The sequence below is a fragment of the Malaya genurostris genome, chromosome 1 (genome assembly GCF_030247185.1).
Source record: "Malaya genurostris strain Urasoe2022 chromosome 1, Malgen_1.1, whole genome shotgun sequence".
Lineage (NCBI taxonomy): Eukaryota > Metazoa > Arthropoda > Insecta > Diptera > Culicidae > Malaya > Malaya genurostris.
This window is the reverse complement of record NC_080570.1, coordinates 5,843,399-5,867,626: the sequence shown is the minus strand read 5'-3', so window position 1 is coordinate 5,867,626 and position 24,228 is coordinate 5,843,399. Positions and strand designations below refer to the sequence as shown.

At 37.7% G+C, this 24,228-nt stretch overlaps 1 protein-coding gene across 7 annotated transcripts in view; it reads left to right on the top strand.

Moving 5' to 3' along the window:
- Positions 1-24,228, top strand: part of LOC131431017 (uncharacterized) — a 278,009-nt gene that overhangs the window by 237,036 nt on the left and 16,745 nt on the right. For all 7 annotated transcript variants that reach the window (XM_058596418.1, XM_058596428.1, XM_058596435.1 and 4 more), the window contains one exon: positions 9,376-10,528. In XM_058596418.1, the coding sequence (XP_058452401.1) occupies positions 9,376-10,528 (1,153 nt within the window). The remainder of the gene's footprint in view (positions 1-9,375; positions 10,529-24,228) is intronic.

Genomic DNA, 24,228 nt, shown 5'->3' with positions numbered 1-24,228 from the left:
GCATAGTAGCTAGCAGTAGGCTTTGGCATTTGCGCGATGCGCTGGAATTTTCACATTTTTTGCTCCCGATATCAGAGGGGACGTTTTTATGCCGCCGCTTTTGTGCAATGGAAAACGCTTAGAAAATGAATAATTAAGCTGTCAGGATTAATTTAGAACTGTACACTGTTGAAGTTTGAGTGAGTTGTCTTTTTGAGTTGAGGAATGGATTTTTATTGCCATAACTGTCGATCACACACTACTGTCATATGAATTGAATAGGAAAACCAATGCTCAAAGTATGAAACTTGAGTTGTTTCCTCGAATTTGATTCCGCATACTCCAGGATGGGATTATGATAGAGCAGTTCTACTTATTGGAGAATTTTTTTCCGGGTCAATCTGTCCTGTTAACGGGGATTGTAAAGTTTCATATATACTATTTCATAAATTTATCTTTTTCAAGCTACCTCTCGTTGAGTATTAATAATTTATGAATTTATTCCACAAAAAAAATACTGTGAAATCTAAAAATGAAGTTAGAACGGAGCAAATGGTTTTATTCTATATAAAATTCCTCATTCATATTTACAATCGGATTGTGACTTTGGAAATCCGCGTGAAAAAACTGCAAAACTAGAGAATTTTTTTTTGATGCCAAAGGTTTTATAAATGCATGAAACGTTGATATCTGATGTAATCTCACCAAAAAAAATTAAATCGGCTTTGGGACTTAAAGAATTTTACACCGCGTAACTTTGGAAATCCGCGTAAAAAACGCGTAACTTTGGAAATCCGCGTAAAAAACGCGTAACTTCGGAAATTCTAGTAAAACACGTAACTTTGGAAATTCGCCTAAAAAATCGCAAAACTTGAGCCTTTTTTTTATACCAAATGTCTAAGAAATACATGAAACGTCGAGATCTGGTGTGATCTACTTTTTTTGTAAAAAAAACTAAATTTTTCTAGTGTTAGAGAGATGACTTAAAAAAATTGCGAGATAACACCAGATCTCGACGTTTCATGCATTTTCAAGACAAAACAAGAAAAACGCATAACTTCTGAAATTCGCGTAAAAAAAACGGAAATCCGCATGAAAAAAGCCGCGCAATAAAATCGTATAAAAACCGCGTAAAAGACCTCAGACTACTATGATAAATAATGCTATGTATAATGGGATTAAATTTATAAGCAAACTTGCACCCTCTCATTCTGCTACTATCGCATAAAGCGATAGAACCCAGTCGACGCCGTTCTATTGACCAAATGTCATCACAGACACACGGGGGAGGCATGAGATAGGAACTTGTGAGGACTTAGTTATCTCACCTTTTGACGATCACTTTTAGGTTAATTGTCAAATTCGTTAAATAAGAATTTTTGTGAACGCGAAATCGAGAGAAGTAAACATTGAAATCGAAATAATCTGATGAAAACAGACAAAGTAAAATTATGATTAAATTATGACGTTTGAAATTCATACTCTGAAACTTGAAACGCTAAGCCCGAAATAGCAGTAATCACAAGTCGTTTAAGTTGTGAATGTACAATTCAATAATCAACATATGTTTACCGCTAAATTTACCTAAGGCAGTTCGTAGAATTATTTGAACCCTTTCATTTTTTGTGCCATTGAATTCTACTATATTAATTTTATGTAACTTATTTACACCTAGTCACCTTCACAGAAGTATAACTAACGTTACAGTACAGATACACATATTTCGGAATGTTATTTACATTCTTAATCAGTGTGTAAGTTTCAAAAGTTTGATGAAATCATTAGAACAATCAATATGTATATCAGGTGTACAACTTTGCTTCCGCCGTTTTCCGATAGGTGGCGGTTAAAATACATAGATGATAATGCCTTTAAAGTGAGTGTGTACAGTGCCTAACGAATTGTCATCGCCGTTTCAGTGACAGTTGTTCTTGTTTTCGTATTATCCACGCTCGAAAATGTCTGTTTATGTGTCCAATTCTCGCCATTTGCGGGAAGTTTTACTTTTCTGTTACAATTCGAAAAAAATGCAACTGAAGTGCACCGAATGCATTCAGAAACTTACGGTGATGCTGCTTCGAGTAAAAGAACGTGTCGGGAGTGGTTTCAACGTTTTAAAAATAGTGATTTCGATGTCAAAGACAAACATGATGGTGGAAGAGAAAAAACCTTCAAAGATAAATAACAATTTACTACGAGCTCTTAAAACCGGGTGAAACCATCACAGGAGATCGCTACCGAACGTAACGGATGCGCCTTAGTCGCGCGCTAAAAGAAAAGCGGCCCAGTATCAAGAGAAAGTACCTGGAAACGCTGAAATGAGAAGTCTTGCCCCACCCGCCGTATTCCCCAGATGTCGCCTCTTCTGACTTCCACCTATTCCGTTCGATGGCACACGGCCTGGCAGATCAACATTTCCAATCCTTCGAATAGTTGGAAAAATGGATTGCTTCATGGATAGCGTCAAAAAAGGACTCCTTTTTTCGAGCCGGGATCCGAAAATTTCCGGAAAGATGGGAGAAAGTTGTCGCCGGCGACGGACAATACTTTGAATAATACATCTGTAAGCACTTTTTCGCAATAAAGCTTTAAAATTTGGAGAAAAAAAAACGACGGCAAAGTTGTACACCTAATAGTTTAATATGGGAAGATGATTCCATACAAATGTTGGCCGCGGCTGCGTTTTAGATGGCCCTTGTGCTAGGTCCAATTTTAGCATACTCTCTCCAACATATCGTCCGGTATTTCACGAATAAATGCTTCAATATTGGCTTCCAGTACGTCAATCGTTGCTGGTTCATTCTTGTAGACATGAGCCTTACCATGGCTCCACAAGAAGTAGTCCAGTCTAGGCGGCCAATTGACGGGCACAAAACGTAAGATAAACTGTTCACCGAAAGCGGCTCCCAAATTGGTCATTGGTACGTGTGCCGTGTGGGATGTGGCACCGTCTTGTTGAAATCACATGTCAGACATATCCAATTCTTCCATTTTTTTCCGTTCCGCCTTTCGTCGACTTCAAAGAACTATGGCCCGATGATGCCACCGGCCCATAATCCACACGAAACAGTGACTTTTTTGGGATGCATTGGTAGCTCTTGTGTTTCTTCTTGCTGGTCTTCACTTCAAATGACGAAACCATTCAACCAGAAATGAGCCTCGTCGCTGAACACAATTTTTCGATAAAAAAGTGGATTTTCCTCAAACTTTGCCAGCGCGCCCATTCATGAATAATTTAAAGACCAAACTGAACAAGTTTGACAATGACACAGGAAACGATTCACGCGTCATCTGTCAAAAACAGTGTCGCCAATAAAAAAAACAGCAAAAAAATCACCCTTTATTACTTCGATTGTTGGAACCAATGTTCGTCAGCTTCAGCCGTCAGTATCACGAGTCAATTTATTACACTTTTTCCGTTTCATAACAATTGTTGAGTATTTCTCGATCGTTACTTCATTGTAGTGGCAGCTAGCTAAATCTTACCAAAAAGTTAACTGAGACTATGTATGCTTTGACCAATGGTAGAATGTGTTTTTTGTTCTGTCACTTATCCTCCCTATCCCTAGCAGAGCTTTGTGTTCGTGAACTTCACTCCAAAACTCGCACCCTACGTTCGAATTCTTCTGAAGCATAGTTTTAGATACCATGAGTAAACACTTTCGATGAAGAAACCTCGCCCTGTAAAGAAAAGGTTGTTTGCAAACTTTATTTTTTTTTTGTTTCAAAATTTTGTCAAAGTTGCTACAATGCCATTTTGAAATTGTTTTAAAATGCTTGAAAAAAAAGAAGAACAAATCTGATTATTCCGTTACAATAGTTCCAAAATTATGTTGGAGCTATTCTAGTATTGATTCTGTGAGAGTGGAACTGTTTTAAGCCCATAGTTTTGTTGATATGCTTTTTGGGGTTGCGATCAAATAGATGATTGATAAGCGTAGCCTATAGGTCGTGTAGAATACACGTAGCCAAGGAGTGACCCATTGGGTTCCCGCTTCCATGTCGTGTTAGTGTTTTTGTTCATTATTTTTCGAGAGAATTTCTCTACCTACTATTACTTCAAGATTTTAAGACGAGTCCAATCTCCGAAAAAAAAACAACTCTGGTGCTTTGAAAAGTTTTGAAATTTCCGAAATCGTGCTTCTCTTTCGGTGAAGCGGCTATCGATTGGATGGCCTTTTCGTCTATACGATATACGGCCTTCGTCGAAACGATCTTTTTTCAAAGCAGTTTACAGTTACAAATGATTTTCAAAGAAATGATTTTTGTGAAAAACGACTCAGTGGGTTTCGACCAAATGGCTTTCTACGAAACGGCATTCGGCTTATTGGCTTTCGGTGAAATGGCTTTAAGTTAAGGGGGTACTCCATAGAAAATCGTTTTTTTTATATTCTATTAATCAATAGATAAGTTAATTGAGGAAACAATTGCAAAGTTTCAAAATCGAAATTCGAAAATTTCTGGAGATATAGTTTTTTTTTAATTTACTCGCGCCATTTCTTTGAAGTTCGTTTTCTCGAAACCGCCTGTTCACACGATAAAAATAAAACTACTGAATCAATGGACACGAAGCTATTGTTATGTTGCAAGACGTTGCACAGAGAAGTCAATCAATTTCTTGGCCAATTTAATATTTAATTAAGATATATCATACTCTAATTTCAGATGTGTAAACGGAAAGAAAACGGAACTTTTTTAAACCAGTCTCGGGAGATGCTCGATTTTTCCGCCAATTTTATAAATTTTATGATTTATAAAAACTGTTTTACTCATCCTCAAACGTACTTCTACAGATGCTCCAGAAGGATTTTTTTCGCCTCTTCCAGTTTCTATACAATACAGTAAAGAAAATTGACCATATTTTCTACGGTTTCATAGAGTGCCACTTTAACTGATTTTGTGGTTGAGGGGCAATTTACAATCTTAGGAAAACGACCAACGAAATGCGAAAGCAGTTTCCTTCGCTGTCGTTGAGCGGAAATTCAAAACACAAATGTCCATTTTTTAAAATTGACTGATGTTTTTTTCTAGAAGTTTCATCAAGTAGTTTTCGCTTTTCAACAATGGCTATTTCCCTAGGTTTGTAAGTAGAATCTTGAAAGGCATTCGCCAAAAAAGGTTCCGGTGGAACGGCTTTCATCAAAACGATTTTCAGTGAAATGACTTTCGGCGGAACAAAACCCTCCTTAGCAAGAATTTTATTTAACAGGAGCGCAGGATTTTGCATGTCTCACACATTAGACCCAGCGTTTGAATTGGCGCGACGATAACCTGCGCTTCTGTTACTTGTGCGTATGATATTTAAGCTAAATTGGGTAATTTTTTTAAATCACCACTATTGATTCATCAAATTGAAACAGTAGTTTTAATCTTCATTTTATATTCAGAAAGGTTCAGTTTATATTCATTGGTGAATTTTTTCATTATTTATTCTGCAAAAGGTTGAGATGAACGGCTTTGAAAATTGATTATTTTTTCTATTTTCAACGATTAAGTCCAATAGAGAATATTTCTTTTTATTTTTGTGACATTCAGCAAACCAGACTATTTGGTAGAAACAGGAAATGAAAATTATGGAATGAATAATACTCAAGGAAGTGCAAGAATGGGAAAATATGGAATGGCGGCAAGATGAGACGTAACAAGGGTATGCCGGGGAAAGTAATGTTAAATATCTTTTACGATTTACTATCCGAACCTCCGGCAGCCTGCTCTGGTAGAAGTTACTAAAAAAATCATTCAACCCTTGTAACGCCTCATCTTTCCGTTCTGTATTTCACACCCCAGCTCTCCCTTGAGTAGTATCATTTTATAATTTGCAATTCCTGTTCCTAACAAATAGGGTAAGGGCCCCCTATTTCATCTCAGCTCCAGCTTCCGTCTCATTCCTTCACCTCATAACTTTGAACATTAATCATATCTTTAAACGTACCTGAATAAAACTGTGGAACGTTTTAAAACATTTATTCTAGGTTTTGCCACACTTTCCAATTAAAAAAAATAGTTAAAAAACCTTCAACGATCGCTTTCTTCATTTAAAATAAACTCACTTTTTGATTTAGGAACCACTTTCGTCTGAAGTTTTACAATTTATCATGTTTCTGAATATTTACTAATCGATTCGTCTCAAAACATGATCACTATTCAATGTTGGATGACTTTATAGTTAGTAATGTTCACTTTCCACTTGTTTATTCAACGATTAAAGACTTCTGAAATTACCTGATAAGCAATAAAAGCAATGAAAAATATGAGATGAAAATTTGCGCCTTATTCACTTGATTGCGCTTTGTTTTCATCTCATTTCGTATCGCAAGGTTGCCAAGTTTTCTCATAATGTTAAATAAAAAAAAAATTTTTTTCTTGCTTAAATTATCATCAACAAATAAATAGGGAAATAGGGAGCCCTTACTCTAGTCTGAATTTCGCAAAAAGAAAAACGAATCTTCTTGAATATCATCAAGGAGATTGTTCGCTAGTGAACTTTTCACTACTGATTTTTTGCCATGTGAGAACATTTTCAGTAAGAAACGCGTTTGCAAGAAATAAACTCAGTAGTGAACTTTCTCGGAATGAATTTTCTCGGAGATAATTTTTTTTTGCCTGAAAATCATTTGCGAAATATTTCAGTCACTATTTTCGAAATTGTGAGTTTTACCCAACACTAAAAGAAATGCGTAATTTTGTTCAACCGGAGCGTCCTTCGAAGTCCAAAGTAGGCTCGATTTCCCGCAAAGATCCGTCTTTGAATTTCTCTTTCGGCTTCACTGTCAGTGGTTATCATTTAGCCCAAATGTACGAAATTATCACCGCCGCGCAGTGGTCCAAAACTGATGTACGAAGCAGCTCATACCGGTGAGCAGCTCCGAACCGATCAGTTCACTAAAGAGATTCGAATCAATGTATCAGCTCATCAGCTCATTTAGATTGAACTGAAGGTTTGTTTTGAGCACCGTTTTTTTGCGCCGTTTTTCATACTCCGTTTTTCTTTCATATGCATGATCGAAATCATTGATGCACAAAGAACAATGCTATGCGAACTAACTTGTCTGAGAATTACTATTGTGTCATATATGAGAATATCTGCAAAAGTGGCATCCCTGAATGTACCTCAGCCTACTGAGTCAGAGGTAAGATTTCTTATTGAAAACGGCTCATTCAATCTGTTATAGAAGGGGATATATGCACATTTGGGAGAACGAACAAAAGCTCATGCACACATTGCTAAATTTAATGTGTTTCCACCTTAGCAGCAGGGATAACAGGTCATGTTTTCAAAAATCTGTGATCAAGCCAAAAACCTGTCTGTGCAAAATCTGTGCACGTTTCCCCATTTCCATAATAGCTGATCGGAATCATTTTGGTAAGCAAAAAAATGGTATCACTATTTCCTACCGCTCTGTAATTTTCTATGCTAAACTGTGATCAATATCAAAAATCTGTGATCGATTTCGGAATCTGTGTAAATCTGTGCAAAAGGTTGAAAATCAGATTAATCTGTTAACCTGGCATCCCTGCTTACCAGTGCGGTGAACTGGTGAGTTGCGGTTCTTTTATAAAGAGCTGTGAGCTATCCGCTCACTTTAAAGATTCGATTCACTGGAATAGCTCAGGAGCGAATTGCCCATCTCTGCAGTGAGGTGAGCGTGCAAAAGTGAGTTACAGAAATATCAGACGCTTGACGCCCTCCGTTTCTTAACCATTCATGGTTTCAGCATGACCATAGTGAAAATGAGTCACACGAATAGTACTAAGGATATTCTCATTGGAAAATAAATTAGATTTGGAATATATTTTCCTATAAGTATGGTAAAAGTTTGCTGCATTAAGTTGCATATTTCGCATATCGGTACAAGGTTTCCTAGGTAAAAATAGGTAAAATGATGTATAACTTTTACAGAAAAGAATAAACCTATGCATTACCTTCAACAAAAATATGGGATTTTTTATTTTCTTCAATTATTCCAAATGAAGTATGCATAAAAAATAACTCGAAACAAGTTATGAATAAAAAACTGAATCTAAGGGGGTTGCCATAAAAACGCTTTGTATATCCGAAATGGTGCGACCTAGACTTTTGGTATATTTGACAAAGTAAATTATTTTCAAAAGTTCTAAAACTTTGTACAGGAAAAAAAAATTTTATCTCTTCAGAAAAAACAGTTATGGTTATATTTTTTGTCAAAGTAGGCCATAAACAATTAGGGATAGAATCGCACTAACTTTTCTCGGAGATAACTGAACCGATTTCCACAAACTTAGACTCCAATGAAAGGTCTTGTGGTCCCATAAAAAATTCCTGAATATTATTTGGATCTGACTTCCGGTTCCGGAGTTATGGGGTAAAATGTGCAAAAAAAATGAAAATATGTTTTACAACTTTTCTCATAAATGGCGCGACCGATTTTCACAAACTCAAGTTCAAATGAAAGGTCCTGTGGTCCCATACGTAATTCCTGGATTTCATCCGGATCCGGCAATATAGGGTAAAGCGTGTTAAAAATTTTTTCCATCACTGAAAGGGACGAAAACCCGTAAAAAGTTTTCTAAATCGACCTCAAATCCTCTTCAATCGATAGTTTTCATCAGTAGACGGTCAAACAAACTGATTTCGATTATTCTTTTAAGAATCGTAGAAAATTATTTTGAAGAATACAACAGTATTATATATGATAGTATGATTGATATGAGAAAGGCATCATTACACCAGTAGGTAGATTAAAACAGGTTTTTGTTGATTCGAACCACTGTGTGCGCCGATCCGAATTCGGAATGAAAGCTTAACATTGTCGTCCCTTGAGCCACTTCCTGTTGTGTATTTTGTCCTCGGAACATCGATGATAAGTCCAATTCGGCTGGGTTCAGCATTCAGTCTGATGTACGTTTCCGTCATCGCCTCAAAGTTTCGGGCCCTTATGTCGATGTCGTCGGCGGAGCCAAGAAGTTGGTTGGAACGCAACTTTAAACAGCAGATGAAGATGTGAACATCATACAAAACCTCTTAAAATGCTCAGTTTGTACAAAAAATCAGCTGGTTACGATCCAATATTTTGAGTTTCTAAGCTGCAATGGGAGGCTTCACGACCCATTCAGCAAATTGCACATCTGTTTATGCTGTCCATTTCACTTTTCTATTGTAATATTTTTTTTCCAAACACTGAACAATCGTTTGGCAAAATATCGATTCTCCGGTCGATTGTTCAACGTCCAGTTGTTGAATAGTTTTGCATTCACCGTCTGACTGGCCACTAATTGAGTTTTAAATTTGAATAATCTCTCAACTTCAAAACTTCAAACTGATTAGTATTCAACCCATTTGAAGTCATTTTCTCAACTGCCCTACGATCGCTATTGGCACTTATCGAAATCTTTTTTTTTGTTCCCTTTTGCTTACAGATGATCGCCACCGTGAGTTGGACGATTTGCTGTCCGATATGCTGATGACGGTCCAAGGCATTCCGGACGTTGGTCGAAAAGCTTCCGAGCATCAACATCATCATCATCATCAACAGCAACAGCAACAGCAGCAACGAATCATCACCCACTATCAGCAGCAACAACAGCAGCAGCAAAATCTGAGCGATCATTTTGTAAACACAAACACCGATACGATCAAGCGTTCGCATTCGGCCCACCTGCCGGCACTCAGAGAGGAACGAACCGATCCGGAGGAAGGTTTGAACAGCAGCAGCAACAACAACATCAACGCCAAAGAGCGTGAGTTACTGATGTACGAAACGAGCAGTACGACAACGACGCTGACGCCACCGCCAAGTGAGAGTGGCCGTGAGACACCGCTGCTGAGCAGTGCCTACTCGACCATTCGCGATAAGAGAGATCTCGCCGGGTCTCACTGTCTCACGCCGACCGAACGGGAGCTCATCATGAACCTGCAGCACCACCAGCATCAGCAGCAGCATCATCAGTCTTTCGGATATCCCCGTCAGGCACGGTCTACTACCGGAGCTTCGGAACGGTTCACTTCGGACGACGACGACGATTACCGAGGGCAACAGCAGCAGCAGATTCCGTATCACGCCCGTGAGGACTCACGACCCTTTACCTACGGTAGCATACCGCTTACGGGTACGCCCCAAAATCCGCCCGCTTCCACCATGCTGAAGATGCAGTCGGGTCTGTCGAGTCCGTCGATGGTGCGCAAAGCGCTCGGCACTCCGACCACCGGTCGTAAATCGGGAGGAGGAACTGGTGGCACCGGGTCCACCATCGGTCGGAACTCGGAATTCGAGGAAATGCTGCGCGAACGGCGCGAAAAAGTGTTTAGTGAAAAGTACACCATCGGCGATCAACAGTCGTCTCCCGGTGGTGGTGGCGCGGGTGGTGTTTTAGGTGGTGATAACAGTGTTGTGAACAGACGCGGCACCGGGTTCGATACGGTCGACAACGGCCGGTGGATCACAAATAGTTACACGGTTAAAACGGTCACTACGTCCGGAGCGGATCAGAACGGCTATCACCTACCGCACGAACCGCTCAAACGGTCCAACACCATGGACGGTAGCTTCGGGCGGCCATTCTCCAACGATGGGTAAGTTGTTACTCTTGTTTTTTTTTACCTATCTCCATTTTCATAAATGTCTCACTTCGGCGGCATTGAGCTTGCCCACGGGCCAACGACGACGGCGATGACGCCGAGAGGTGATTGCAAAGGACATCACCGAGACCGTGAGGATGGCAATAAATAACATGTGTTCTGGGGCAGAAAAAAAAATTTCGATGCGCAGTAAAAAGTGCAAATAAAAAAACAGTAATAAATAACGTGCCCAGTGAAGTAAACGCGCGCGAAGAGGAACTGGTTTCGGAAACTGTGTGGCGGTAGATGTGAAAGGAACTGAGATACGGCCGGGAATCAGTGCTATCGAATCTAAATCCCCGCTTGGATTATGGGGATCATCGGTGAAATCCGATCAGCGCGGCCGGAATTTCAAGTGATCTTCTTGGGTGACGCAAAACGAGGTCGTCAGCTGTTTCTTTTTTTTCGGTGGAAAATTTATCTACCAGCCTTTGGAAGCTTGTGGTTTGACGGTTATCAGACGATTGTTGCGATATTCGTTCGGTGTGAGGCTAGAGTCCGAATGACTAGTAAAATGTAAGATAAGCAAAAAGTGAACTGGATTCGAAAGATAATGCAATCAAAGAGTCGTCTAACAGTTCATATTCCAGTTGAAGTATGTTTTGTACTTGAAAAATTATCGTGTTTTGCCTTCCCACATTTAGAAATACTGTGGAAACCTACTTTGATTTGAAACCGACTTCCGGTTCCAGAATTACAGCGGGGTATGCACCTGAAATGTGAAAATAATTACACTCATTTTTCTCGAAGTTGGCTGAACCGATTTTTTCGAACCTAGATTCAAATAAAATGTGCTAAGATTCCATACAAAACTTATGAATTTCGTGGGGATCCGACTTCCGGTTCCGGAATTACTGCACGATATGCACCAAAATTATGAAAGTTACGGTGACGAACTTTGCTCGAAGGATACTGAACGGATTTTCACAAACTCAATGGAATTTTTGTATAGTCCCATACAAGGTCGCTGAACTTCAGTCGGATCAGATATTCTGTTCCGGAATTACTGAAAGATGATATTCTGGATTAAACTGAAAGGTCTTAAGAAGCCATAAAAATATCTCAATTTTTATTCAGATCCAACTTCCGGTTCCGGAGATGCCGCCGAGGGCTTAGAGTAAAAATTTCAAGAGTATTTTTTTTCCAAAAATATCAATGTGATGAATCTCGATTTTTTCCAATTGGCTAAAAAAAATTAGAGGGTTGTATTCAAGACACGACCGAGCACAATAACATTAAAAATGGAACGTTTCTAGGGTCTTCATAATAAATACAAAAATAAAGATGATAATGATGATAATACACTTATTCAATTGACTAATTACAAACTTGCTCTAGTTTAAGCGCTTAGATTGTTAGCGAATGATAAAATTGACAATTAGATTCTGTCTTGATAATTGATTCTATTCAATTTTGATCCCTTTCCACAAATTTTTACATTGTTAAATTTTTGAATAACTACCTTTAACTAGAAGTCAATCATGATGAATTCAAAGTTACCTAAAGATTTTAACCTGAACAAATGAAACTATTTTATTTTACGATAATAATTTTCGAGAAACGTACAAACTTATTAATTTTATAAACAGTTAATCGATCCAAGAGAAGATTTTATTTATTTTAACGAAAAATGTTGTACCGGTAAACTTAGTAATAATGTAGTTTTATTAATTCACTTCGGAAAGTGTCGGTAAATAATATGGTAACAATACGAGGAAGAAAACATGTGAAACAGTCCACATAAAATATTTAGTTACTTACATTGATTTTCGCTTTGGCATATTAGGAATATACGGAATGGATACGCAACAAAATTCCGAAATTTTGTTCATATTGTAACTTGATGTTATCAACACATGAATGAACATTGTCATAGTTACAACGCGTGTAGCTTATTGTTTTGAAGCAAATAATAATTAAATTGAAACTGGCGGTTAACCAAATTCTACGAGGGTTCCTATTCAAATGATACATGTAAAATCGCAGGTAAACTTACCTTGAGTTTATCTTTGATACTATATGATATTGCATCTACACGGAACGACCGAAATTAGCTCTGCGCCTAATTCGTATTACTGTATTTGAATTAGTTGATTTTAACAACAAAATTTCCAAAATAACTATAAAATTAGTTAAAATTTAGAATTTACTGTGCTGAAAAAAACTCTTATTTTTAGAGAATGTGTTTAGCTGGCGAATATTCTGGACACAAACCAGCAATATTTCGATCCAACGCGAAATTCTCATTGACAACTAATTTCGTTATTAAAATCAGAAACTTTGATTCTATTTATCTATCACCATTACTGAAGGACAGTAGTGTCAAAGCAAAACAATCCATTAAAAAGCTAAAAGGGACAGTCTTGTTGAAACTGCTCGCAAATTGTTTAGATGTTTTTCGCATGTGTTACGATATATCCATATATAAATTTCTAAACCGATATATAAAAATGACGTAAACTGTTAGTGGAAAGTGTATTTATTCAGAATTTGTGCGCAGTTGAAGCGATTGTGGGTAATAATGTTTTTACGGGAAACAGTGAAGTGAGTTTCGAATGTTGCACTCTAATTGTATACGTCAAATGATGTTTTTTTGTATCTTCTCATTCCGGGCTACGCCGTCCGGTGTACTACTTGTATTCGGTTTTTGTTTTCCGAGTGCTCAAAGTTTTCAGTGAGAGAGTCGATTTCGCGAATTCGAATGAAGAAAACAGCGATTTAGAAGTAAAATTTTTCAAAAAGAAGTTTATGTTTCGCTTATGTCTTTTTCTCCAATACAACATCGTATTTATACCTACAAATATAGAAAAGATAACCGCGACTGAAATTTTTTTCGGCAGTAGTGTGCCATCTAGTGGCTAGTAGTCATTACGGTGTTAACGAGCGCCATATAGCTGCTAATTGCAAAAACCAATTCAACCATTTATGTTGGTTGAAAACAACGTTTTGTTTCTCTAATTCAACTAAAAAATTAATTGAATGGATATGAAGCGTGCCTTAGCTAAGAAATGACAGCACGTTTAATTGGTGAATTCAACTGAAACAAATAGCCATTTCAACAAATATTTTATTATTATTAAGAGAATCAGAATTAAAAAATCTAAATTAGCAAAAGTAAGATTTTTTTAGTTGTCTCAAAAAATAACTAACTAAAATCAGAAAATCAACTAATTTTTTCGCCAAAATGCTAATTTCGGTCTTTCCGTGTAATTGTACTGTATATGTGAGCCTGTGGAACTCATTTATACTACCAAACCGAGGAGGCCGCTTTTAGATAAGTTTCAGAATTTAATTCTGAATCTTTTGAACCGTTTAATTCCAAGTGGAACAACAACTTGTTCAGTTACATATAATGAAAAAGAAGTATCTATGATTATCATCATAACACAACTTTATACTGAAATCATTTTCGCGCCACCGTTCTGTTCGTTTGGAAATAGAGATTTAAGTATGCAAACCGATACGTTGACAAATTAAAACATTTTTAAGCTTACAATATTGAAGCTTTGGAATCATTTAAATGAGGAAAATCCATTAACAAATCATCGAGGAACAAGCGCTGCAAATTAGATCCGAATTAGATCTAGTGCCGTTAATACTAAATTAGCCTGATAGTTACCAGAGAACAAAAATAAAATACTCAATTCAAACCAATTTTTCAATGGTATGCAATTGAAATATTCAAATGAAGTTAGCTCATAAGTTTATGTTAAATGTTTCTGAATCGATTGGTTGTTGAATTATATAAAACATCAAAAAATGACTGAGTTATAAGCGTTCAAAATTATGACAGAAAAATGTTACGCGATTAGTTTTGCATGTTTTAAATTGACACCCAGCCTCGGCAAGCGAAGTGTAAGGCATTTTTAATGGCAAAATCGACCAGAAATTTGCTAAACGCATGGGATATACCAAAAGAATCTGTAACCACGCTGATTCTGTTCTTCAATAACTAGATGATATATAAGATACTCAAGCGAACACAGTGTTGCGCAGACAACAGGAAATTTCACCAACATATAATGCAAAAGCGACAATCCAGCAAGTGAACGCATATACAATCCAGTCATCAGCTCACTGGACGAGCTACTTGTTTCATTCACAGTCAAACATCAACTAGGCAAAGAAATATTGTGCAGCCTATATTTATAGATTTCTCTTCATACTACGCAGAACGATGCGGTGTTTTTTATGCATGACGCAAAGCCTCCTATGCCGAACAAGAAGTTGACGTCATTTTGTACAACAGGGATTGGTGGATGAAAACATAGGTTCACTCTAACCATTTTTCAATAGTATGCTATTGAAATTCTGAAACGACGTTGTCATACATGTTTAAGTTAATAGTTTCCGAATCGATTGGTTGTTAAATTATATCAATCCGTCAACAAATGACTGAGCTATTAACGTTCAAAATTATGACACAAAAAGGTTGCGGTAAAAAAAACAACGCTTTTTCTCGCTTAAGTCACTTGTACCATTATATTTCCGGAACCGGAAGTGCCAGGACAGGATGTTCAAACGAGTCTAGGCTTGTTAAAATCGACAACCATCATATATCTTTAAACGGAAGTGCAAGCCATTTGATAGACGAACTTGATCAATGGCCCAACAATTTCATTCAAACGAGCCTAGGTTTGTTAAAATCTCTGAGAAAATTGAATAGACGAAAAAATTGAGCACACACACACACAGACATTTTCCGATCTCGTCGAGCTGAGTCGATTGATACATAACGGTATGGGTCTCTGAGGCTTCGTTCTAAAGTCGGTTTTTTTAGCATTTCTATAGAGAAAGACAAAAACAATTGTTTTTAATATCGATTTAGAATTTTTTATATAACCGAAATCGCAATTTTTTTATATGCCAAATGTTTTAGAAATATGCGAAACGTCAAAATCTGTGTTATTTCAAAATAATAAATTTTTGATTTAATATCGTATATGTGACAAAGGAATATTTTGAAATATCCTAAATCGGAAACTTTCTTTGATTCTAAGTGTTTTAGAAATTGGCATGAATCGTTGAGATTTGGTTTTATCTAGAAAATATAAAAACAACAAAAAAATAAAAATTGACATTAAAAAGCATAATTTTTAAAATTTACATGAAAACATTGCAAAGCTTTGAAAATTCGCTGTACGCCAAAATGCTGTACGGGATTCATTTCTGGCTTTCAGAAGGATCAAACTGTGGAGTTTTTACGATATCATACACTTTTCGAACATTTTTCTCGAGCGTGAAGCAACATCGTTTTCCGATATCTACTCATCAATTCCATTCTGAAAATACCCATATTGCAAGGGTTTTCGAGGAATATCAATCAACCGGAAGTCGCCATCTTGGATTTCCAACATACCTCAAACATCATTTTCCGGAATCTACTCTTTAAACCCGTTCCAAAAATATCCATATTGTAGTAGTTTCCATGGAGTCGGAAATCGCTTTCGATGTATGCGAAAACCTCTTGTTACGAAGTAGGTTCGTAAAAAAAATTTACGTTATTTGGGATTTGGTTCGTAAAAAAAGATTACGTTATTTGGGATTTGGTTCGTAAAAAGAGTTACGTAAAAAGAGGTAACGTAAAAAAAGTGTTCGTAAACGGAGGTTTGGGTGTACCTAAAAAAAAGTGCATATGCAAATTTTGAATTGCAAAATGCGGCACCCACTTTGGGCAAATGCGGCACCCACTTTGAACAGAGCTTTCTCATAGTGAAATGATCATGCAACATAAATCTAACACGTTCTTCTGATATCTCAATTGTTTCGCTCGAACGCTATTTTTTTCCTTATAGAAGCATTGTAAAATTAAAAAGTAGCGTCACTCTTAGCACAATAACTCATAAACTAATGAGCAGAATATCATGAAATTTGACCAGCTGTCTTTTAAAGGGTTAGTATTAGCTGAAAAAGTGTTATCATGAGTTATAAATTCAAAACAATTTTTTTTTCGACTTTAATACGATTTATTCCGTTATATATAGAAAAAGGCTTTAAATCGTTCTTGATGTTCTCTAGTTATCGTACCCACCAGTTTGACACTTTGTCTCAGAAAGAACTGGGTAATTTTATTAAAAATTAGTCTTTAATACACGGAAAGACCGATATCAGCATTTTGGCGAAAAAATTAGTAGATTTTTTGATTTTAGTTAGTTATTTTTTGAGACAACTAAAAAAATCTTACTTTTGCTAATATAGATTTTTTAATTCTAATTTCCTTGATAATAATAAAATATTTATTGAAATGGCTATTTTTTTAGTTAAATTCACCAATTGTCATTTCTTAGCTAAGGCACACTTCATATCCATTGAACTAATTTTTTAGTTGAATTAGAGAAATAAAACGTTGTTTTCAACCAACATAAATGGTTGAATTGGTTTCTGCAATTTGCAGCTATATGGCGCTCTGTCGCCGAAATAACGCTACGTAATGACTACTAGCCACTAGATGGCACACTACTACCGAAAAAAATTTCAGTCGCGATTGTCTTTTCTATATTGGCAGGTATAAATACGATGTTGTATTGGAGAAAAAGACATAAGCGAAACATAAACTTCTTTTTGAACATTTTTCTTCTAAATCGCTGTTTTCTTCATTCGACTTCGCGAAATTGACTCTCTCACTGAAAACTTCGAGCACTCGGAAAATAAAAACCGAATACAAGTAGTACATCGAACGGCGCGACCCGGAAGGTTGGAAGATACAAAAAAACATCATTGGACATATACAATTAGAGTGCAACATTCGAAACTCACTTCACTGTGCCGCGAAAAAACATTATTACGTACAATCGCTTCAAATGCGCACAAATTCTGAATAAATACATTTTCCACTAACAGTTTACGTCATTTTTACATATCGGTTTAGAAATTTATATATGGATATATCGTAACACATGCGAAAAACATCTAAACAATTTGCAAGCAGTTTCAACAAGACTGTCCCTTTTAGCTTTTTAATGGATTGTTTTGTTTTGTCACTTCTCATGAATTTTGTGGCTAATAAACTGGTGATAGATAATTAGAAACAAATTTTCTGATTTTAAAAACAAAATTAGTTGTCAATGAGAATTTCGTGTTGGATTGAAATAATGCTGGTTTGTGTCCGGAATATTCGCCAACTAAACACATTCTCTAAAAATAAGAGTTTTTTTCAGCAAATAAATTCTCAATTTTAACTAATTTTATAGTTATTTTGGAAATTTTGTTGTTAAAATCAACTAATTCAAAAACAGTAATACGAATTAGGCGCAGAGCTAATTTCGGTCGTTCCGTGTAGCGAATAATAACTACAAAAAAATTTAGTTTAGTATTTTTAGTATTCGTTCGACGATTTTTGGTAGCAGTATTATTATAGGGACTCTATCGACCAGTACAAATCATATTCTTTTTACTGAAAATTATTTCTCCGACGCAGCCGTTTCACCGATAGTCATTCGGTCGATTGAGTCATTTCGTATTCTTTTTCTGGATCATCTAGACTCGCCTATGAGTTTGACTAGTTTAATCTTGATCGCACTAACAGCGTCCTCTCAACTCGTTTTACCGAATTAGCCTTTTCATCGAATGGATCATTTAACCGAAAGAAAGTGGAGAAACTCAAACTGGAACCATTCTATCGGAATACGAAAAAGTTAACTTCGATGATAATGAGAGATCACTTTCAGGTGGAAACCTACACACCCTATCAAACCGTTCGAACAAGCAATAAATACAAACTGGTCTGCGAATAATTATATTCACTTATTACTTTGACATAATTACGACGTACTTGAAGGGGGAACTCGTCACTTCGGGCACGGCGGCGCCATCGTGGACCACCGAAGCAGTCAGTGACAGTCGTCGGCGGGCGGGCTCCATTTCAACTCGAAACGAGTTCTCGGATCTCCGATGGATCCCGTCGTGGTGCGGTTCGAAGGTGACCTTCGAATTCGGATGTTTGCTGATTGCGTAGTTTAGCAATCGCGTGTGTGTGTGTGTGTGTTTGTGTGACAAGAGCAAGAGAAGGATTTTAATTTTCGCTAAGAAGCGAAAAAATTTGCATTCCATCATCGGGGCTCGGTTTAAACCGCTCCAATCGAATTTGCGATCGGAACAGGTTTCGGTTGGTCGCTTGCTCTGTAGTAACGGTTTTTTTTTCGGAGTAAGTGCAAAATGCAGTTTTTTTTTTTCAACAAAACCGATGAAGGCGACACAAACGAGCTAAATTGTCAGAAAGCGAGAAAGGGGAAAAAATATAACCGGGTGTGAGAAGCGTTCAGGAGGAGTTCATTAAAATCGCAAGTCAGCGGAATCCGGTTTGGTTGGTAAATTTCGGACACTAATGACTTCATCTTGCGTTTGCTGAGTTTGCAAATCTAAGTTATCTGATCACTTCTCGGATGCATTTTCCACGTTCTGACATTGAACAGTCCAACGTCAATCCACTTTCTACTGTTACCAAAGTTACGTTAAGTGTAACGAATCACATCCACCATCCGGATCCGTATGGCTTCCACCGATTGGCTTTCATTGTCCATCGCAGGAGCTTCTTGCAGCCAGGGTGACATTCCCGCGATCAGCCCTAAAACAGCTATTGATGTCAACTGAGGGAAGAAGGCAGAAAAAAAAATCTCGGTCCAAATCTCGATCGGTGCTCACAGCCAGCAGCGGGTTCGGTAGGATTATGGACTGTTGCCATAATGGAAAAATAAGTCAGCATCGTCGGCATCGTCAGCACGGCCAATAAGGAAAGATATGTGAGAACATGTTTACCTTCTGGTGAAAACTGGTGCTACTGTTGATCGGTTTCAGTTCCCAGCTGAAGTGAAATGCGATCCCAGATACTTCGGGTAGAAAAATCATGGATTCAACTCTTCAAAAACTGATCGGATTTCAACTACGATGAATCGATGTTTCAAAGTTCGAACGAATTCAGTGCGCCAGGGTTAAATCCATCCGATCAACGGGAGATGAAACAATATGAATAACTATTTCACCTCATAAGGAATCGAACAAGCGCCAACCATATTGATCGGTTCCATTTCGTTGATCATATCGTCAATTAGTTCGGATCAAGTTGAACTATAATTTATGCCTGAATAGCGCTCTGCTGAATGAACACGAGGCGGAAAACTCGTTTCGAGCGATGTCACGCAGCGATCGATCGTTCTCGATCGATCGGCGAGAGGGTTGATCGAGGAAGGGACGACCAACCGATCAATAGATACGCCTACACTCACGCACACACACACACACACACACACACACACACACACTCAATTTGCCATTTTCTTCGGCTTTTTTTTTGTATTTCGGCAAAAATTGACGCGCCCACAACGAAGTTGGCGGTGACAATTTTCGAATCGAATCAATACCGAAAGGAGCTTAAGTGATACTGAAAATATCGGTGAGCTCTCCGTAGTAGGCTAGTTATGCTAATCCCCCTCCACCCACGGAGCGAGTGCAATCGAGAATGGATCGCAATTTTCAATAATGGATTTTTATTGGTTTTTTAATGGATCGATATTTCGATAGCGAACGAAGATGTCAACTGCTTTACTGGGGAGATTTTCGGCGAAACCTGACCGGCGCCGATAACGACTTGGAACGACGATTTCCACTATCTGCTCGATTTATGCCTTAAGAGCTTTCATATTTGGCAAGAAATTTGCATTTGAGCAACATGTCGTCGGACACGCTCTCTGAATTGTGTGCACCGAAATGACAGTCGTCTTGATTTACCGACGTAAAAGCAAAGGCAAACAACGACGAAGCAGGCGATGGCTGGTTGATATTTTGAAGAAAAATAAAATGGAAGGAAGTTCCACGTGCCGCGCACTTTGGGTTGGTTCGTCAGTCATTTTTTTTTTTGCTTACAGTCGTCCACCTTCGCAAATTTTGCATTTGTTTGTTTCGCAGCACAATTCCCGCAGGCACAGACCGTTTTGTTCGATGGATGATGAATACATTAGCGTCTTAAATGACCGTAATAGGACACGTTGATGGATCGGATATGAAATGCGAGGAACTTTCTGATTAGGAAGAGAGAGAGAGAGAGAGCCTCTCCTCAAATTCAGAAGTAACAAAAATCATTGACGCCTTAAAAGAAAAGGTCCCAGAAAAGCAACTTGATGTCGAAATAAACCGCAGAAAATCACACACGAGCTGCTACAAACCTGTCAACCATCATCGCCTTTGCTGGCCAGGGACGGGCGCGGAAATTCGACACACCCACGTGTCCCATATGGCAAACTCTGACTGGGGCTTGGGGCTTTGGCTTGGGTCAACTTGGTTGGCAGGCCTTTTTGCCTGGTTTGCCAAATGCGATTGCACCTTGGTAACCATGCAAAAAAAAATGAATAAATAAAACTACACGCGACTTGTTACTCTCAGCAGTAGTAGGCCAAGAGACGTTCAAAGGGTGACAACTGTCAAACGGAAATCTAATTTTCAAATTGTTGTCTCTTTCATTGTTGATTTCTGGTGCCCTTCCTTACGAACGACGACGAGACGAAAGCAGTTTGAATTTTGTTTTATTTTTTTGTGTGATAAAAATAACCTGCTCTATTTGTGAAGATCTCACACATCGTCTATCAAGGTCACGAACACATACGCAAATACATACGCAGAACCACCGGAGAGACGTTTTATTTTGCCATTTCAAGTCGATGGAATGAGTCGTCTCATTCAATTTACCTCCATGGTTGTGGGTTAATCAAAGGATTGGAATTTTGCCAAGTCACGAGATTCTACTGAAAGCGCACTCATTTCAGGCACATTGCCCTTGTTCAAAATTTGCGTTTCTACTCAAGTAACAATTTTTGTTACTGCAGCTTATTTGTGATCAGTTTGTAACAAAAAAATTTCAGTGATTGCGTGACTCAAAAAGTTTTGACTAGTGATCAGGTGACATATTGGAAATCAGTATGTATTTGTCACAAGATATAAGGCTGGCCTTCACTCCAGATAGATGCAACAATTTCACTTGTTGACGTATCCATCCAACCATAATTGAGCCTCCAACTTTGCCAGCCAATTCTCATGATTGAATTATGGATCAAACGACGATTCATGATTAAATTATAGATAAAATTGAAAAAGTTTGACAATGACACAAGACACGACTCACTGAGATCTGTCAAAAACAGTGTTGCCAAAAATACCAGAAAAAACACCCTTTACACTGAGATCTCTTCTAACAGGGGGGATACGTATCGCGTAAAAAAAACGACATAACTTCGGAAATCCGCGTAAAAAACCTCAAACCTAAAGGAAAATTTGTTTTTTGATGCGAAATATCTTAGAAACGCAATAAACGTCCAGATCTGGTGTTATCTCAGATTTTTTTTTAATCTTGAAACTTATGAGATTTAGAAAATCGAACTATTTGTTTTTGATGCCGAATGTCTTAGAAATGCATGAAACGACAAGATCTGGTGTAATTTGTACGTATTTTCAAAGTGTCAAAGAGTTGACTTGAAAAAATTCGGGATAACACCCAGATCTCGACGTTTCATGCATTTCTAAGACAAAACAAGAAAACCACGTAACTTGGGAAATCCGCGTAAAAAAACGAGTAACTTCGGAAATCCGCGTAAAAAAAACAGCGTAGCTTCGGTAATCCGCGTCAGAAGAAACCGAATAAAAAACCGCGTAAAAAAGACCTGTTTATGGTAGGGGAGAGTCGGCAGCCTTGGGTCATTTTTCAATTGACATATCTTTAAAACCATAAATAAAAGGTATTTGAAAATTCCACACTCTGGTATTTTAGTTAACCTTCTTATCTTCATAATGACTTTTTGAGAAATATTTTTTTTTTTGGAATTTATACATAAAAATTTAACTTGAAAATTGAAAGTATCTAAATCGAATTTATAATTGAATAGAAAAATATGATTAATGAGCGACTGGCACCAGTAGAGAAGATGACAAGCGATTATAAATACACTGTCCTACTCAGTGCTTGAGCGGAAAATAGGTATAGAGCGAGAAGATTAGTGCTTGATGAACAGAGAAGATATTTGGATGTAAAGTTTGCTTCATTTAGAATTGGAACAAACTTTTGCTCATATTGTGGCACTCCTGGTGGACGGATTTGGAAGTTATTGGCGCCCATGTGTCGGGAATTTTGTCAGCTTCACGTATGATTTTTGACATTCCGCAATTCGACTGTACTTTGCAAACAAACAACATGGAAGCCGAAAGAAGGGAAAAAAATTGTGCATAGTTATTTGGAAAATCTATTGTGGTTTGCATCTAGGCTAGCTAAACAGCTGAAATTGCCCAGAAATACCGTATGGCGGGTTATCAAACTGTTTAAGGAAACATTGACGACGATTTGGAAGTCTCAAGCCAATCGTCGGAGTGGAACTGTCGACCGGAAACTGCGTGGTAAAATTTTGAAGACGATTAAGAGGAATCCTAATCTGTCGGACCGTGATTTGGTCAGAAAATTCGGTGCTGCCCATAGTGCCGTGAGGATAACTCGACTCCGGGAAGGAATCAAGAGGTATCGAGCTAGCAAACAGCCAAATCGGACCATAAAACAACAGAATAGTGTGGTCAAAATTCGTGCTCGGAAACTATATGACCAAGGTGCTGACCAAGTTCGACTGGTATTTTCTGTTGGACGATGAAACCTATGTCTAGGCTGACTCGGGCAAATCCCAGGTCAAAAATTTTACTTGGCAACGGCTCGGGGGTTCCAGCCAAATTTAAATTTGTTTTTGCCGACAAATATGCAAAAAAAAATGATTTGGCAGGGCATTTGCAGCTGTGGCAAAAAAACGAATTTTTTCGTTACAAATAAGACAATGACATCGGAACTGTACCAAAAAGAGTGTCTCCAAAAACGAATTTAGTCGTTCATTCGACCCCACGACCATCCCGTAATGTTTTGGCCAGATTTGGCAAGCTGTCATTACAGCAAAATCGTTCAAGAATGGTATGCAGAGAAAGGGGTCCTGTTTGTTCCGAAAAACCTTAACCCACCCAACTTCCTCCAGTTCCGTCCTATTGAGAAATACTGGGCAATCATGAAGAGGAAACTCAAGGCAAAGGGAAAGGTTGTCAAAGACATCAATCAGATGACGACCCGGTGGAATAAGATAGCTAAAACGATGGACGAAGAAGGTGTAAGCCGTGTTACAGGAAAAATTCGAGAATTTCTTCGAAACCGTGACGAATAATTTTATCCGTATTTTTTCTTAGAAGTATGAAGAAAACGCTACATTTGTTTAAAAAAAGATCTTGAATTTAATAATAAATAACTGAAATTCAGACAAATGTCTTTGTTCCAATTCTATCTGAAGCAAACTTTATGGTACCGGTCGGGTGACGGCCAGGATGTAGACCATGTTCGATGTACGTTCGATCATGCCTAATCTTGTTTTAGAGCTGTGGCTATCACAAGGTTCAGGGTGGCGAAATGGTAGCGCGTATGCACGGAATGCATAAGAACGAAGGATCGAGTCCTGTATTTTTCCAAAAAATCATTTTTTCTGCCAAGTTTTTCATTCATTTGGCTTCTCCAATATATGTTTCCACCCAATAATTGCAAAAAAAAAACTATGATTAAGGGGTTATTTGCTCACAAATTCATATTTTTCAATTTATAGAACATTCAAATTGTATTCTCTGATACTCAATTTCAATTTTTTTTTGCAAAACTGAAG